Source organism: Pieris rapae, chromosome Z (genome assembly GCF_905147795.1).
Source record: "Pieris rapae chromosome Z, ilPieRapa1.1, whole genome shotgun sequence".
Taxonomy (NCBI): domain Eukaryota; kingdom Metazoa; phylum Arthropoda; class Insecta; order Lepidoptera; family Pieridae; genus Pieris; species Pieris rapae.
The window spans coordinates 7,065,407-7,084,293 of record NC_059534.1 but is presented as its reverse complement, the minus strand read 5'-3'; the positions used below and the strand labels follow the sequence as shown (position 1 = coordinate 7,084,293).

At 34.2% G+C, this 18,887-nt stretch overlaps 2 protein-coding genes across 3 annotated transcripts in view; both read left to right on the top strand.

The window, feature by feature from the left end:
* Positions 1-18,887, top strand: part of LOC111001046 (DNA-binding protein D-ETS-3) — a 57,145-nt gene that overhangs the window by 5,938 nt on the left and 32,320 nt on the right. For both annotated transcript variants that reach the window (XM_045634180.1, XM_022270743.2), the window contains exon 3: positions 8,191-8,274. In XM_045634180.1, the coding sequence (XP_045490136.1) occupies positions 8,191-8,274 (84 nt within the window). The remainder of the gene's footprint in view (positions 1-8,190; positions 8,275-18,887) is intronic.
* Positions 13,417-16,145, top strand: LOC111001044 (dynein regulatory complex protein 11-like). Its single transcript, XM_022270727.2, has one exon. It carries the CDS (start codon positions 13,438-13,440, stop codon positions 16,138-16,140), a length of 2,703 nt encoding a protein of 900 aa, XP_022126419.2. The 5' UTR covers positions 13,417-13,437; the 3' UTR covers positions 16,141-16,145.

Genomic DNA, 18,887 nt, shown 5'->3' with positions numbered 1-18,887 from the left:
ATATTTTAGTATTACATAAAATGGTTAAGATATTTATGATTTATATTATCGCCTTTGCCGAAAAGATTTGTTGAGCAGAAAATGATATCGATTCGACATTTCTTTAGCATTAAAAGCGACCTTATTCCATAGTAATAAGATATGTTTTTAAACGTTGGCGCTAAACCCCTTTTGCAAACGCTCAGAGGCTGTAGGTACAGCAAGGTAGGGTGTTTCTTCGGATAACAATCTTTCAAAGGGAGATCTGGGCGTGCGGGGAACCCTACATCCCCTGTTGTCATGGCAACGTGACGCCCACCACGCCCTGACTGGATCATCGCTGCCTTATAAATACTATTTGAGCAAAAATAAATTTTTATTATCTCCGTACAGTTCATTATTTCGAAAGTTACCCGGGGCAGCGTTTCCCGGCTTAACGAGGAGGGTTGATTGTCAAGGAAAATGTGCAGTTGAATTTTCCAACACTGCATTTGAAATTACGACCGGCAGTTGAGGCCGACGGGAGACTTTTTAAATAAATCGGTTGTCATAAATTCCACTTTAAATATTTAGTAAATACAACCTTGTTTATATAGTATTAAACATTCTACCATTACTTAGTATACATAACATACATGATGGATTGATAAAAATAATTCATCAATCCATCATTAGTTACAAAGCTGGATTGAATGTGATGAGCATGTAACCAGGATGTAATAGTTGAATTACGAACATTTTCTATGAAAAAAAAAAAGTCTATTTGTAAGAGTGTTTACTGTCAGTTCTTCTAGTCCGTTCTGCGCCCTGATTACAGAACCGGCGTAAAATTTTGATGTTAAGTTACCTACATGAATAGATACGTATTGATTTTATTTATACATAATAATTTTTAAAAAACTGCATTATTTGTGGAAACGGAAGAAAGTATTTTGCTTTGTTCAAAGCATTATTTAAGGAAGAAAAATGGTGTCAAGCGGTCAGGTCAGAATCGAGTCATGCTTTTATTTGCGAAATGTTTTACGACTCGCTTAAAATATAAACAATTTGTCTTCATCTTTTATGATTTTTAATTTAGATTCTAATTTTTTTACTACATCAACTTTTTACACTTACATATTTATGTAATATTTGACTTACTGACTATTAACTTTAGTGTTCAATACATTTGTATTGTGGCCACAAAGTAGTAACAGACATGTTTGAATCTACACATAATAAATTTAAAAAAAAAGTAGTTTGTTTTATGACTTTTATTTTCATGGTGCAAATTAGGAGTAGTAGTTAGTAGTGATTTCGTCGCCCATGGACACTCAATGCTAGAATGATTTTAGTTATTGACAGTTGCAAAAAAAAGCCTCTTAGAATTTAATCTTCCGTGCCACCTTAGTGGACGGCACAAGTAATGTGTTGAGTACAAAGCCGTATTTAGATTCTGATAGTGTCTCATAGGAAAATCATAGATTTGACATAAAATTAATGCTGCTTTCTTCTACCGTTATTTCGGCTGATTTCTACGTATGTTTGAAGCATTTAAGACAAATACATTACTGACTCTTGCTACTGAAAAGTATTTGATGAAAATAATACAACGCAAAATGCATCAAAACAAATAACAATTCAAATATCTCTTATTCTTTGTTGCGATGATAAAGTGGCGGCAACAGCCAAGAATATCAAACACGGAACAAAATGAATACAAACGTGAACATTTACATAATATTAAAATTAGTGCAAAACTCACGTGCCAGGATAGGGTGGGCTACCCTCTTTTGAGATACACAACAAAAACTTTGCTATAACTGGCCTGTATGAATTTAGAGGTTTTAGTATTAAATTAAGCAAATTAAAGATTTTTGCCACAACACCACGATGTGGAACCAGGTCCCCACTGAAGTATTTCCGATCAACGACTTAAAGTCCTTGAAGATGAAGAATTCCAGTACCAGTGACAGTCCATGGACCGTATCACGCTGATATATATTCTGTATATAAAATCGGTTTGATTTGACACACGTTTGAATCATAAAATTATTGCTAAAGATAAGATGCAAAGTTATTATACGCGAAAAACCTGATCCGATATTTTAAACACTACATTTCTGACATACTTTAGTCAAAATTAGTTAAGTTTCGTTTCTGAATCTTACCCCTAGAGCGTTTATTTATTTTATTTATTTATTTACACTTCGTTGCTAAAGAAATACAAATAACACAGTATATATAAATGACAAGGGATGCAACGGGCGGCCTTATCGCTAACAAGCGATCTCTTCCAGGCAACCCTAGTAAGAATAGAAATAAATAAAGAAAAATGATGGGTGCAAGAAGTGCAGAAGTTATATAAAAAACAAAATAAATTTATATTAAAATATAGATCCTTAATCTATTAGTAACTAAATATATTATAATAACTAACTAAAACTAATCTTACAAATTCAAGATAATAGAGAATTTACAAAACGAACAGGAGATTAAAGAATTACACAGGTCACGATTGATCAGGATAGGATAAGGTTAGGAAATATTTGTATAGAAGGGTTTTAAAAGACGATAGGGAGGAAGCCAATCGTATAGACTCAGGCAGCTTATTCCACAGCCTAATGGCGGAAATCCAAAATGAATTGCCTAAGAAGGAAGAGCTGTGGGATGGAATTTCCAATAGACATCTATTAGAAGAGCGTAGCGTATAGTTAGAAGGACCTAAGAATTTGAAATTATTTTTGAGATAAGAAGGGGTTTTGGGATTGAAAAGAATTGAATATAGAAGCTGAAGAATATGAGCGTCACGTCTGAGTCGAATAGGTAGCCACCCCAGCTGCCTGCGGAACTTAGACACATGGTCATATTTCCTAAGACCAAATATGAAACGTATGCACAAGTTCTGCAGGCGTTCGAGCTTGTTGAGTAGCTCTTCATTCATATCAGAGGTGCAGGAGTCCGCATAGTCGAGAATAGGAAGCAGAAGAGATTGCGCTAACATAGTTTTAGTGCGGATAGGAAGGAAATTAGAAAGACGTCTCAGAGAATTAGACGCGGCGTATAGTTTACGGCTGATTACCTTTACGTGATGACCCCAGGATAGCGTTTGGTCGAAGAAGACCCCAAGGTTTTTTACATTTTTATTAAGAGCCAAAGCCACACCGTCAAGGTAAACGCCAGGGATCTGAGCCCATTTCACTCTTGAAATAAAGAAAGGGCTTCCAATGACAATTACCTGACTCTTGGAAGGATAAATTTTAAGACCAAAGTCTTTACTCCAGTTAGCTATATTTTTAAGAGCATCATTCATCGTTTGTATCGCGAGAGGAAGCCGATCCAGTGTAGACTGAACGTAAACTTGGAGGTCATCAGCGTAAAGGTGATAATGAACCAAAAGACGTGCTGTCAGTGTGTTAATAAAGATAGAAAATAGAAGAGGCGAAAGTACTCCACCCTGCGGAACACCAGTACTTACATTATTCCACTGCGAGTGTGTTTCATTAATTTTAATACGCTGGCGACGACCGTTGAGATAGCTATCGAACCAAGCAATAGCAGATGGAGAGATTTTTAAAGAACGAAGCAACCCAAGCAGAATTTCAAAGTTCACAGTATTGAAAGCATTGCTAAAGTCAAGCAGAGTGAGAACAGTGAGCTGCCCATCATCCATCCCCTGACGAATGTCGTCAGAGACCTTAACCAATGCAGTAGTCGTGCTATGCCCCGGGCGGAAACCCGATTGAAAAGGATCTAGTATGGAGTTCTTATTCAGAAATCCGCTAAGCTGCGAGTGTATAAGGCGCTCTAGAGCTTTAGATAGGAATGGTAGAATGGAAATGGGCCGGTAGTCAGAAAGGTTAGTAGGATCAGGCCGTTTGGGAATAGGAATGACTAAACTATCTTTCCAAGAAGTAGGAAATTTACCAGCCTTAACTGAATAATTGAAGATATGAGTGATAACTTGAAGGACAGCTGGCAAGATAGGTAATATCATAGCTCGACTAACTTGGTCACATCCGACAGCATCCGAAGAGATGGACCGGATGCAACCCTCCACTTCAGGCTCGGTGAATTCAGTGAAATTAAAGGGAATGAAGTCTGGAGTAGGAAGAGATGCTAGATTATTGAGTGTCTTCTCAAGAGAAGATTTATCATGGGTAGTAGAAGAGGTAAAGTGAGAGTTAAGATTGTCTATATCAATAGCTGAAGAAATATCTTTCTGTGCCACTCTGCCAATCCCCAAGTTTTTGAGGAACTTCCAGATTTTCGCAGTGTCACCATTGGATATTGAATCGTGAATATGTTGTCTTTGAGCATCACGACAGCGAGTGTTACAACGATTACGAACTACTTTATATTTTTCGCGCTCTGCATCAGATTTGGCAGTTCTCATTTTAGCTTTGGCTCTGTTTTTTTGTGAATCAAACTTTTTATCTCATCAGTAAGCCAGGGAGCAGGTAAATGTTTAAGCTTAACACGTCTCACCGGGGCGTGCTTATCATAGAGGTTTATGATAGAAGAGGTGAACAGCTCAACTTTGTCGTCGAGGAAGTCTAAGTCGTATAGACCACTCCAGTCAAATTTGAATGCATCACTAAGCAGGCTCTCATGATCGATTCCACCAAAGCTGCGACGCATAACTACTGTCGGTTTCTGCTTGGGTGGCTTCGCATTAAAGGAGAGATAGAGAAGGTCGTGGTGCGAGAAAGCGACAGCAGGAAGTTGCCCATACTTAGCCACAAGGTGAGGAGAAGAAACAAAAATAAGATCTAAAAGTGACGGAGTAAGACCGGGGATTTTATGCGTAGCATTGAGATGCAAGTTTTGTAAGTTGTAGGAGTGAGTCAAAGAAATAAGCCGTCTGGAGCGAGAATCATTTTTTAGCAGGCATGTGTTAAAGTCACCCATGATTATTGTGTTTTTATATAAGGGAGAAAATTGATCAATTGTGTCTTCAAAGGAAGCAAAGTAGTCCACCGATGAAGACGGGGAATAGAAGACTCCCAAGAGAAGCTTACAATTGGAGAGAAGAACTTCTATAAGGAGGTGCTCGGCTGCATTGCTAGGTGGAGGCTGTGGCGATGAGTTAATGATGGAAAAGGGGATGTGAGAATGCAAATAAATTGCCACACCACCTCCTCGCATGCCGATTCGGTCATTTCTAATTAAATTGTAACCAGGAAGAGAGTAAGTAACAGAGGAGAGGGAAGGATTGAACCATGTTTCAGAAATAAGAATGGCATGGATGTCTTTAGAAGCCAACGTGAGCAGGTCTGTATGATGAGCTGGTACACTTTGAGCGTTAATGTGTATAACGTTAAAGTGCTTAGACAAGTTTTGAAAAATAGAGGATAAGGAATCAGGTAGTGGAGGCGTGGAAGAGTCTATACTATGGAAGGAGTCACAATCGGACGATTCCAAAGATAAGAAATCAGAGTTATCACTATTGCAATCCATGAATTCACAAAAGTATGATAATTTTCCAAGATATATCCACCAGACAATGAGATATGGCTATATCCAAGAACAAATCACACACACAAATAAACCTATATAACTATAAGAACACAAAAGAAAATAGTTAACTAATAATAATAATATATAAACAAAACAACAAACAAATTACAATTTAGCCCAAAAAAATCACACTAGTTCGCTAAGTGGCTATCGTATCAGTGCTATAGCTACAGGTATCTCGTTGGAACACAGTCAAAGTATAAGGATAATATTATGTTAAAATTATTTTACATTAAAAAAGATTGTTATGATCCGAGAACACACAGATTAAGACGTGGTACAATATTATGAGAGAATAATTTAATGATCTGTGGACGGACAATACAAACTATCCCTCGCTGACAATCACAAACTTTGACAGTGTCACATAAAGTTTGCTAGGTATCTGTCACTGAGCTGTAATAACTAAATAACAATAAATAAACAAGACAAGGTGAAGATTGTGAGAAATCAAATAAGTAATTGACAGAGAACTATTTATCACTTTAAACCTATGCCCAGAAACCAAGAAGAAATTAAAATCAAACGCACACACGGAACATAAGCGCATAATACATATGGGAGTTATTGAACCTTCTTTGAACCTTTCTTGTTACGGGTCTTGTCTCCTCTCAGCTTTGGATCATCAGCGGCGGCCGATAAGGGGATGCTGTCTGGGACCGTATCCAGTTCCTTCAGTGAAGAGATGCGTCGAAGTTTCCCATCAGCCCCTATCACTTGTACCCGTCCATCCCTGGTCCAGCATTTCGTGACACCAAACCGCTTTCTCGCCTTTCTCGCGTTTGAGTTTAGGACTCATTCCAATATTTACTTAAGTAACATTTCAAATAAATAATTTATCAAATCATCGTGATTACTATCATTCTTTTTTATAGTATAGAAGACTGTTTCTTCAAGTAATTTAAACTGCCTGACACAAGATATGACGTTGTATCCGATTCTTTCGTATTAATATATATATAAATGTAAAGTATAAATGTAAAGAATCATTGATTGAATAACAGCTGTGGTTCGATAGCTTGCGATTGAGAATTACATTCTGAACTAAAACTTATACAATTTAGAAATCTGTAAAAAATATTCCGCTCAGAGAAAAACATCTTAACCTAAATTTCTAGTTAATAAACTAGCTGTGGATTTATTATTCAAAAGGGCCATTGGGAGCAACAATTTAATGTTTACGGCCATTAAGAATATTAACATCAGGGGCTAAAGAGTTGTTAACACGAAAATAATTCTCCCGCCCTTCGCGATCTCAAACAGTTGAAACGCCATCAATTACGCATACCTACCGTATACTTTAGATTGTATCATGATAAAATATATATCAATAAATAATAACTGATGCGATGTGAATATTGATTTTTTAATGTTTATTACGTTAGGGCTAGGGTTGTTCCATAATTTATATTCATTAGCGATTTGACCGGCGATATTTTTGAAAGTTAATTTTTCATATATGCATTTAAAACGAACGGATTAATCAATTGTAATCTATGTTATCATGTCTAGTTAATTTTGGACTTAATATTTTAAAGTACCTATAATCCTATAGATATTTTCTTGGATAATACAAGAATCATATTTATGAATTGTAAAATGAGAAAAAAAAATCTTTAAATGTTATTATCGCTACATTTTCATTTATAGATAAACCAATTGTTGGTTATAAGTCTCACTCATCCCTCGGATTACCAACAAACAAACAATTATAGCACAATCAATGGGCACTCGTGCGCGAAGTATAAATCAGGGATGATAATGGGTTAGATAGAGTGACATGATTTTTAGTTCCTATCGCTGACAATAAATGGCGAGTGTAATAACTGCGCACGCGCATCACACGATGTTTTGATGCCGCTTCATGGGAACCGTGCCGAATACAATGAACAGTTAATTGTGCGAAAGGAGCACCAGTAATGATGCGACTCCCCTTAGCTATGGTTAGATTTATGCGTTCTGCTCGACCCATAAGTGCCTCAGCATATTTATACAATAAATAAATAGTTCCAAAACATATTGCGCCGAACAATTCCGGGCTTGCATGATACATTAACTTTTTAGCGTGGGATACTGTTTAATTCCAACTTCCTATATCGATTTAGGCGATTTGAATGATTTTAGTAAAATCGTATAAGACTAACACATTTATATTTGTATGTTGCACATTTTTTAATCAATAATAATTTCAATGAAACAGTAATTATTTTATGAACAAATCAAAGAAAAACTATTTTAAATCAAGATTTTTTTAGCAAGGATCATTAAAAATACCTATTTTCATTTAATACTATTTTTTTTTTGTGTGTGTATGGTTTTGGATAAATAAATATATTCATATTAGTGAATTGGCTATATATAACTGTTTCTATCTACTCGATAGACAGAGATATATCTAATAGTGTCTTAGTGAAACTACCAGCCATGCTCATCTCATTTGTACATTCACGCCCTCCGTACCTATCTCGCTTCATCCACATTCATGACATGTTATAAGTACTTTTGCCCTGTCTTCTTCTCTCTACTTTATTAGCGTCACCTCGATTTGGTCGTCACCATCCACGCAAACGTTCTATAAAAAACGCCCGTTTCCCCTGTTCTATAAAAAAAAACATTCCCGTTCGTATTCACTACGAAAGAAACGATGGCTATAAAATAATAATATTTTCCTTCAATTTTTGTATCAGGGTATAATATAAATATAATTTTCAGGAACTGAGAAGTTAGCAAGTGGACTCAGTAAGGGATACAGTACATCTAGTCTATCTGACACCTTAAGAGGAACTAAATGTTCGGGTGAGTGTTTTTTTATCAATACAAATATAACATGAAAAACCTTTTAAAAAAAAAAGAAACCTTTTGTCTCAGAAATTCAAAATTGTTTTATTTCGGGATCACACATAAGGGATACATTTTATGATAAGGATATTTTAGAATTATATTATGGGAAATTAATAAATACACTTTGGTAAAATAAAATACGGTATATTAATTAATTTAACATTTTAATTGGGGGGACGCTGCCAGTATCTTTGGAACCGTGCCTAAAAGGACGCCTTTTAATAATATTTTTTAATTATTAAATTTTAAGGTTAGTTGTTAGATATATTTTTATGTATTATGTTATTTGTTTTGAATACAGTACATATTTTTTTAACATTTTTACATCGTACATAATTTACACTTTCGTAATTAAAAGTAGTTAATTAGTAAACTGCGATGTTTAATGAAATTAAACTTTCCGGTGTTATTTAATTCAGAAAAATATAATTTTTCAAAAATTCCCTGTACATGAAATACCAATGTTACAAAATGTTCTACATATTTTGCTTAGCAATTTATTCACTGGGGTGTATCATCTATGTAAATAGCTTCTGAGTTATCTCACCCTGATGACGTCACCGCTACAGCCTGATTAATGACGTCACGCCCCTCACCTATCGTAAGCCTCGCTACATATTCCAAGTATCAAAATACGTCGCTGTAGTTTCTACTGATTTTGGTGTGATGGCATTTAACTGAACGATTTTAATTAATATGTTTACTAGCATGAACTTCTAAATTCTCGCAACAGTTTTTACAGTTTTTTACCCTCTTGGGTTCTATTTTCAAAATATTTTTTTATTTTTTATTATATATTTACTCTACTCCAAACGGTATTGTATAACCATCATTTTATACAATACAGTTTGGAGCTTATACAGTTCACTTCTTTTGTTTCTTCTAAGGTATATTTTCCCACCTATACATTCTAAATATCTTTAATAACAAAATTTAATCGTTTATTAAATCATTTAGTAACAAAGCATTATTCTAAAATTAATTAATCGTTACTTTTAAGTCATGTACTTGTCGCAAAGGAATACTTAGAATTTATGGCTATAGAAAATCTTAAATTGACCCAGTACGATTGTTAAGATAATTAGATGGAAGTTTAAAGTGGACTAGCCGAAGCGTAAATTCAAAGAGATGACGTCAATTAAAAGTTAAAGTGTTCGTCAAAGGAGTGGTTATCTCGCTCTGTGGAACGTTGCCATTCAAGGGTTGCATGATTGTTAAGGGAAAAAGATTCCTAAAATGACTTGTAACTATTAAAATTTGAATCATGTCATTCCATAGATGCCATTGTATATTTGTATATTTTCTGTTGATAAAAGCTTGCCATCCAGAACCACAATATACAATAGTATATAATATTTTGTATGACAATTAATTAACAAGAGAAATGAAGGCTGGGGCGGCGGTTTAAATGTAATTCGATTTTCTCCCTCCTTTTTGAGTAGAGACTCATGGGTACCCAAAGCTGGGTGCTTTCCTCGCTCAACGAATAAGTATCGCAATTTAGCGAGGTAATGCTGCCAGCATTAAATGTACCAGGGACCAAACTTTTTATGTGAAACATCTATAGCCGCACGTAAAACCTTTTTCTGGCGTGGCGACGCATGCCGTGGCGACACGTCGCCACTCTATATGATATACAGTCTAAATGCAGTAGTAAATTTCACATTAAAAATATTTAATGAAAATAATGTTTATTCAACAAATAGTCATCGTTATCTGGAAAAAAAATCGTAATATTTTATTTTATCATTATGACATATTTAGTTCCTATTAGTTCCTACTAGTCTGAATTTTTCTGCATATTACTTTTACAAAATAATGTCGATGTTTCACATCTACCAGGCGTCCCGTGACGGCTCACATTGGTTTAATTTTGTTTTTAATTTTCTAATCATCAATTTTTAATAATAATTATTACTATAAGAATAATCTAAATGCTGTATATTTGTTTGTTGGAAATTAATCGATTCCCTAAGATTAATGCATTTAACATTAATAATTAATTACCAGGGTTGTAAATCGCAGGGTCCTATGAAAATTAAATCAAATATAACGGCTTATTTCAAGCTATCTTTATTATTATTTATCCTAAATATTAATACAGGATAAATAATTTATATATTTTTTGATATTGATTTCTTTTTAGGAGTTTTTGACATAATCAAATGTAACGACTGAACAGGTAAAAGTATTTTTATACGTATATTCATTTATCAAAATCAATAACCTTAAATATCTGTCCGCCCTACACTCCTTTGCATTTTCCGCATGTAAATACATCTCGAGGACATAAATGAGCATTCATAAAAATAACGACAATGTGATGCCGTGCAGACCCATAACTAAATAGTCGCACGCGCCGTCACATGTTCTGTTATTAAGAGCTCTCAAATGTGAATAGCACTGCTTTCGCTACGTTCAATACAACCCATAATTATTGTAAAACTTTTAGCAATGCTCTTCAATAATATCGTCTAAATAGATATGTATTATAAAAAATTGTTCAGAAAAAAATTCAGGGTAAACCAAGGTAGGTAAAGAGATAAATTGTTGCGTCAGTTGCATTGTTTTTTACAATTTGGTATATGACCCTTACCTAAATGAATGCCTGGAACCGAACCCGTCCACTACGGCACAGTTAGCCATGAAACGAAAACAATAAATGTCCTACATATCTGATCTTCTATTGAAATGCATAACTGCTTAATTAAAAACAGTATAACATTACCAAATATATCAGGCTATCATGATTACAATCATCTATGAATAATAAACTCGATGGGGTCGAATGTACCATGCGTATCCAATTTTAGCGCACGTCGTCTCGCTCCCAATTTGTGGTGACAACCGTAGAGCATTTTGATTTTTTCTCATCAATCGAGTACATACAAGGGGTTGATATGTGGATATAGATATTCGGTAGTCGTTACTAATTGGTAACATTGTTATTGTCATATCTATACTGATATTAAGGTTTGTTTTTTGTATGTTTTTAATAAACTGAAACGTATACTAAAAATCTTGTAATATCGTCCATATTTATTTCCGATACACGTATAGGCACCTAGTTAATAATAATAGTAAGTGTCCCTAAAACGTTGATGGTCGTGATATCTTTTGTTATACGCGTTATAATTAAGAAGAATTCATTCATTAAGCTCTCATATAAATTCTTTGATATGATTAGTATTATTTCAAATAGAGAATATCAAAATAAAACACTCCATGATAGTCCATTGTATTTCGATCGGTTCCGGAGAGCGATCCGAACGCGCACTAACTCAATGGGTGGAGTAACTAATTTGTTTCGGTACCAGATTAACGATTAATGAACATAGTCTCGTGAGAATCATGGGGTTCCATCGATACTCAATTAAGCGCACTTACAAAAATTATGCGATTCTATGTATATTTTATCAACATTATATCGTGACAACAAGTGTATATTAAAGTTAGTTTCAGAATATTGACATAGAATCTTTTTAGAATTATTCATTTTGTGGTCTGTAAATAAATAATTTTATATTTTTTTTTTGAACAAATCATATAAGATTTGTTTGAACTCAAAAAATTCCTAAGCACCGCACCTGCTTTGTTTATTTATTATATTATATTATAATATATTTTATTTATTAGTTTATTGATATCATAATTTCACATTTGTATATTGTATATATACTGTTGAAGTATATATACAATTTTCTAATTAAAAAAATGAATTAAAAATAGTAAAGATATTTGAATAGTTAAGATAAGAAAACAATCAGAAGGATTTTTAACTAGCAGATCCCTTTATCTCCACCCCAAGCATGTTTTATTGACCGAGACAGAGTTAACAAAATTAATGGTTTAAATTTCTACACCAGTAATGAATACATAGGAGGGACTAAATAAATCATTGTAACGTTGCATTTTGGGCGATGCTGTTTTCAGCAGGCTTGCCCAAGTTATAAACTTTAAGCGACGAAATCACACGTAATCTATAAGAAATCAGAAAGATAAACATTCCTTTTTTTTATTTTGGTGTTATTATATTTGCTTATGATATTCAGATATAAAATTGCGACAAGCTATTAGTAAATTAAAGAAAATCGCAATATATTTATATAGAATTAAAACATTCTCGATTAAGAGTCTGCACAAATCAGAGGTTCATCAGTTTCCATTATAACTAATACTGTTTTGTGTAATAAAAAAAATATTTATTCATATGATTTAATTTTTTGTTACAATAAATTTGTCTGTGTTTTTACTAAGTATTAAACATTGGAAAAGTAAAAAGACATATCGACAGATCGCTATCGCTTTTAATTTAATCTGTGACCAGAAAAGCGACACGCGCGCCGGATGTGAGCGCCGAGCGCGTGCGACGATGCTAATGTTCAATGGAACGTACGGAGGCGCACTTGAAACATTTTTATTGTAACCAGCGCGAGGGGCTGAACGATCATTGTTCAACCCCCGTACGTTTGAAGAAACCAACTTATGTATATGCACAAATTTTCGGAAAGCCCTACAGGATTTTATATACCCTTTTGATTAGTCTCAGAATTTCTGGCTCTGAGACAGAGTTATTGGTATTGCAAGAAATAGAGTGGCTGTGAGTTTAACTGCAGATCTTCTCGCCCCTCTACGACCTTGATTTGGGAATATTTTAGATCTTTTCCTTTCTTTAATATTGACAGGTTTACATAGTTACTAATAAAAATAAATAAATTTTTCTAATATTTTAAATTTATTCTTAATCAAAGTAAATCGTGCATGGAATATACATTCAAATAGATTTAGGTTTCTTTTTCCTCATCTAATATATGTTTATATGTAGTTATATGGACAGTCTTTGTGAAGTCTCTACAAGTACAACAGTGTATTTTTTTTATAGAATTTAATAAAATTTAAATAGTTTGCTACGATTGTAGTGACCATAAACAATCGACATTCTATTATTTGCCCCAGGTGATTTGTAGAGTCTTCTTATAGAAACTCTTTTTAACGCAACAACATCAAATACCTATAATGAAAATTTAACTATGACACAAGATGACTTACGATGAAATGTAATTTTTTAAGATTTTTTATGTGTTAAATTTAAGATATTATATTATTATTTCAACCACAATGTCTAATAAAGAATACTATAAGCGATGGCTACAATTAAAAGAGCAGATACAAAAAACGTCTTTGGAAGATGATCGTCTACAAGAGTTAGCCGTGGGCTCCATCGGTATCAAACCACAGGCTACGGCTGTAGAAATAGTAGCGCGTGTCTATTGTAAATATTGTGAGATATACAATAAATTATGTGATTGTTATGATCAAATGGAGCAAGTGCAAAGAAGGCCGTATATACGGAAGATAATTGATGCCATTACCTGCAGACTGTTTGAGTTGAAATTATCGTTAGAAGAAGTCGAAGCATTTGAATTTACGTATTCGGATAATGCACTTCAACAATTGCTTATGGTTCCGCATGATATTGAAATCATGTGCCCATTTCATTATCCGTTTGAAATAAGAGAAGAGGAAATGCAATACATAATTGACCAAATATTAGCAGGAAACCGAATCGGTGATCCAACCCCAACACCATCAGAAATAGAACGTAAAGAGGAAGAAAGATTAGAAAAAGAAGCTAAAGAAAGAGAAGAAAAAGAAGCTGAGATGAAAAGGCGCATGGCAATGGGTGAAGAACTATCTGATACTGCATCATCAGTGCAGCTCTCTCCTAAAGAGCTGGAAGAAATGAGATTATTAGCTGAATATAATGGCCACGTAAATAACATACAACGAATGGAAAGATCGCGTTATTTGATTAGAGAAAAGACAAAAAAGTACAACAAAGATGAAAACTTATACTTAGACCTCGCTGGACTGAAAAAACCTCCAGCTCGTGAATCCTTGAGAATACGTGCTGCTTTATTAATACAAAGTATATGTAGAAAATTTATGGAGATAAAGCGCTACCGTAAAAGAGACAACAACCTAAAAAATAAACTAGGTATGATTATTCCATCTTGGTCTCCCCCCTCTCAAAAAATACAATTAGAAAAAGTAAAAGAAGACAGAAGAACTTTCAGGAAGAAGTACTACCTAAAGTGGTTAGAAGCAAACATGAAAGAAAATGCTCGAGTTTTAAGGCTGCGAGAAGGAGACATTATGGAGGATATTTCTGATGAAATTCGTCAATGGCTACGAGAATGGTATTCGGAACTCCGAATCTTTGACGAATTTCCTTATCCTGATGAAGGAGGTTCGATTTTAATTGTAAAAGGAGAAACGTTTACCATTGAAGAATATATTGAATGGAGATTAGAGGAAGATAAAAGACTTAAGGCAGAAGCCGGTAGTCCTAAATCAAAGGAACAAATTAAAGCAGAGAAATTAGCAGCCAGGGAAGAAAAAAAGAGATTACTAGCAGAGGCAAAAATAAAAGAAGCAAAGCGCTTACTTGACTATAAAAAATCCCGTCTTAATCCAGAAGGAGACCCGGGTATTTATTTAAGAATAGGAATGGCTCTTGAATCTGTTCATGAAGCATGGAATCTTTATCAAAATCAATGGAAAGAATATGACACAACAGATGCACCAGAAGAAATATTAAAAGGCTTTATTAAACAACTAATAACAGACGACGCTTACAAAGATATTCAATTGAAACTTAGGCCTCTTGTTGATGATATGATGCGATTGGAGTTGGATTTACTTAAAAATTCCCTGAAAGTCGACTACCTACACGCGGGGATTGCGAAGCCACCCCAAAGCAAGAAACGAAAAAAACCTAAAAAAATTAAACCTCCAAAGCCTGACAAAATACCACCAGCTCGCATGTTTCAGATGTTAGTCGATGAAGGTATTGTAAGGAAATATCCAAGAACAACTTTAGAAGACTACTGGGGTGATAGAAATTATGCGGCTGCAGATATGAGGGCTGTGCTTTGGACACCTTCTTTTCCACCCAACTGTATAGGTGATGTCAAAGAATTGATAAAAGTCCGATGTATACTAACAATGGGTTCTTCATGTTCAAATGCAGTTAGATCTCAGCTTCTTGTGGGTCCTAAAGGATCGGGTAAGAGAACTTTAGTCTATGCAATCGCAACCGAAACTAATGCAATTCTAATAGATCTATCCCCAATGAACGTGTACAATAAATTCCCGGGGCCTAAAAACTTAAAAACCATGTTTCAACTGGTAAATAGAATTAGTAAATTAATGCAACCCACCGTTATATTAGTTGATAATGCAGATAAACTCTTTTATAAAAAAGTTCCGAAAGAAGAAAAAATTTTCGACCCAACACGACTATCCAAGGACTTTTTCAAAGAAGTATTAAAACCAATTCAAGCAGATGATAAAATACTAATACTGGGGACGGCTTCAGAGCCTTGGCTTGCGAAAAATCCCACAATGTATAAAGTGTTTCCTTCGACAATATTATTACCTCGATCCGATTATGGAAGTATCTCTTTCGTATTAACAAATATGCTAATGAAATATCACGGCATGGACAGAGAGTTTAATGTTCATAGTGTAGCTCAAGCACTAAGAGGCTATGATATCAATACAATAAGAAAGGGCGTCGATTCTCTGTTGTGTGGCAAAAGAGTTGCTGAATTATATCACAGGCCCTTAGATCCTGCGGAAGTTGTTAACGCTGTTTTAGATTATGAAGGTGGGGTATGTACAGGTGTTGATGATTATGAAATGTATAAAGAATGGTATATGTCTTATTCACCTTGGGGAACAAGGTATTTGGACTATATGCAAATGTTAGAATCACAATTGACCTACAAACTGAAAGCTGAAAAGAAGAAAAACTGATTAAATAAAATTACCTGTATATGAGCTTCATATATTAAAGAATATACATATTCGGGTATGACTCCCTATTCAAATTGTTGAGATGTTTCCTTTGGACGTCTAGCTGTATGAAATATTAAACTTACAAATTACTTTTCACTAACGACACCTTTTAAATAGGATTGTCTGGGGTTAGTAAAATTATTATTATGGTAGGTTGTGTTGAGGGTCTATATGATCATGGTTGCAACGAATTGCGTTAGATGGCATTGATTTCAACTAGCAGGGGTGAGCTTTCATGCAATATAATTATGTAGTCACCCGTTAGAGGGCGGTTAAGATGGCTATAAAATATAAATAGATAAAAGTGATTTCTATTTAAAATTTAATTTCAAATAGTAGTGGAAGTCTACTTTTGTAGGTTTTCTATATATTATTTCAGAGATGTTAAAATATTCATTTTTATTACAGACTAGTGGTTTGTTACTATATAATGATATAATGGAATATAGCTAGTAGGATTGATAGAGAGAATACATAATGAAATCGAAATTTAAAATTAACTTAAACATTTTCATTACGAGCTATAGAGTAAACTGCACTATTTAAAAATGGTATAATGTACCTAAGCGTAAATTAAAAGATAAATTGTTATTTATAAAGCGGGAGTTAAATGTAATCAGGACTCGATTAGTGGTGTGAGGGCATAAAAGAGTCATTGTATGCGCGTTCGGAAGCTCCCTGAACCTAACACCCCAGGGGATACGGAAATGGCGGTGAGGAGGAGACACGAGGTTCCGGAGCTACTAGTCAGAGCCAACTATTGTTCGAGCACCTACGACCCACATTTGGCAGACTTATTTACTACCTGTGCTTACCAGGGACAGATTTGTAACATTTACAATGTCATTAGCATCTGAAATCGTTTGCTATCAAACCATTTTTATCTTATAGTTTTTTTTTTAAATAAGGTTAATATATCTGTATATTATAAGTTATAACATCAAACAACACAAGTTTAAAAGGTATCGCTAGTGAATTAAAACTAAATAAATCAGCTATGTGAAAAAAAAATTTTCGAGAAAACTTTACAACTTTTCAGTAGATGTAAACTAAATAATTACCTCAGGGCGTATACATTCTTTATATATAGGGTATATATAGAGGAGGCTCTGCAATCTTAGACAGAACATAATACATTCGTTGACAGGTCAGCACACACACAATTGACATTCTTCCTTGCCTTCGAATGACTAAAAAAGATCATTAGTTGTTTTTTTTTTTATAGAACAGGGGGCAAACGGGCAGGAGGCTCACCTGGTATTAAGTGATACAACCGCCCATGGACACTCTCAATGCCAGAGGGCTCGTGAGTGCACATTGACATATTTCATGACACACGGAAGGTATATTAAAGGTATAAACAAATATAAAATCCAATCGTGATTTCTAAATTGCTCTCTACCAATAACCGTTAATAGGACGATGACGGTGACGTCTAATTCGCGTCCCTCCCTCCGCCTCGCACTCTGCTCTCTAAGCTTATTTCCGGAGTGCCGCCTGTTTGTATTAATTTTAAATTAAACACGGATAAGCCGAGTCGTCTGCACGTTTGTAGACAACTATATGAATTTCAGATTCAATTATTTTTTACCTTTTTGGTTGATACCTATTGAGTGCGATTTGCAACTAGCACTTGAATGAAACGTACAGAAAACAGGTTTTGCTTTAGAATAGGGTTTTATGTAGTATTACGTATTTTTTTGTCAGTTACAAACTCCTTTCGCAATGGAGTCCAATATATTTAACAAATAAAACTATATATACTAATGTTTGACGAGAAATAAATTAACTTATCGAAGATTTGGACCCTGCTCCGAAAGTAAAAACTATTTATATACAGGTACTATTTATTACAAAACAAATCTGATAAATTTGTGAAGATTTACAGCACACTAATAATGAATGATAAACAATTATATGTTTAGTCTTTAAGCATATTATCCCAATTCCTAATTGTACGTTACTATATTTTCAATATTATTAAAATGATAAATACTACCTTACGTATTAATCTACGAGTTACTAAAAACCATGAACCTAATTAAATACTTCTTTAATTGCATGTCAATAAATGTGTATATTAAAATTATATACTTATTTTGAAGATATAGGTACAAAGACCACAATATTTAATTACTTGTAGAAGATAAAAATGCCATCTAGATATTTAATTATTCCATATATCGATAATAATTTTTTTATTATGGTAAGGAGGTAAAGACGCCTCCGCCTATGGCTACTTCCCGATGTGCGACCGCAATATCTTGTTTACTGAGCTAAGACTGCGGGGTGGCAACGTACCGGAAGCGCGCGGCGTGGCAACCGCGCGACAGCATCGATCACGACTCACACATGCACAATTAAGTTACTACTATGATACGCAACACGCACACAACGTTAATCTCGTAGCTGCCGCGTAGCTTTTACGTAGCACCTCGAAAATGCAATTAGAAGTTTTCACCTATATTATTTATACCGTACCTGTAACTGTTAATTTAAATATTATAAAAAAATATAAATACCTAGTAAGTACTTTTTATTTGCTGAGTTTTTTTTAACATGATATAAATATTATTAACATTTATTTATTATTTATTAATTTATTTCCACTACATTATTCTACCTAAACAGTTACTACTAATTCGATGGACCTCCAAAATAATACCCACACCAATACATATAAACATTAAAAAATTAAACTTATA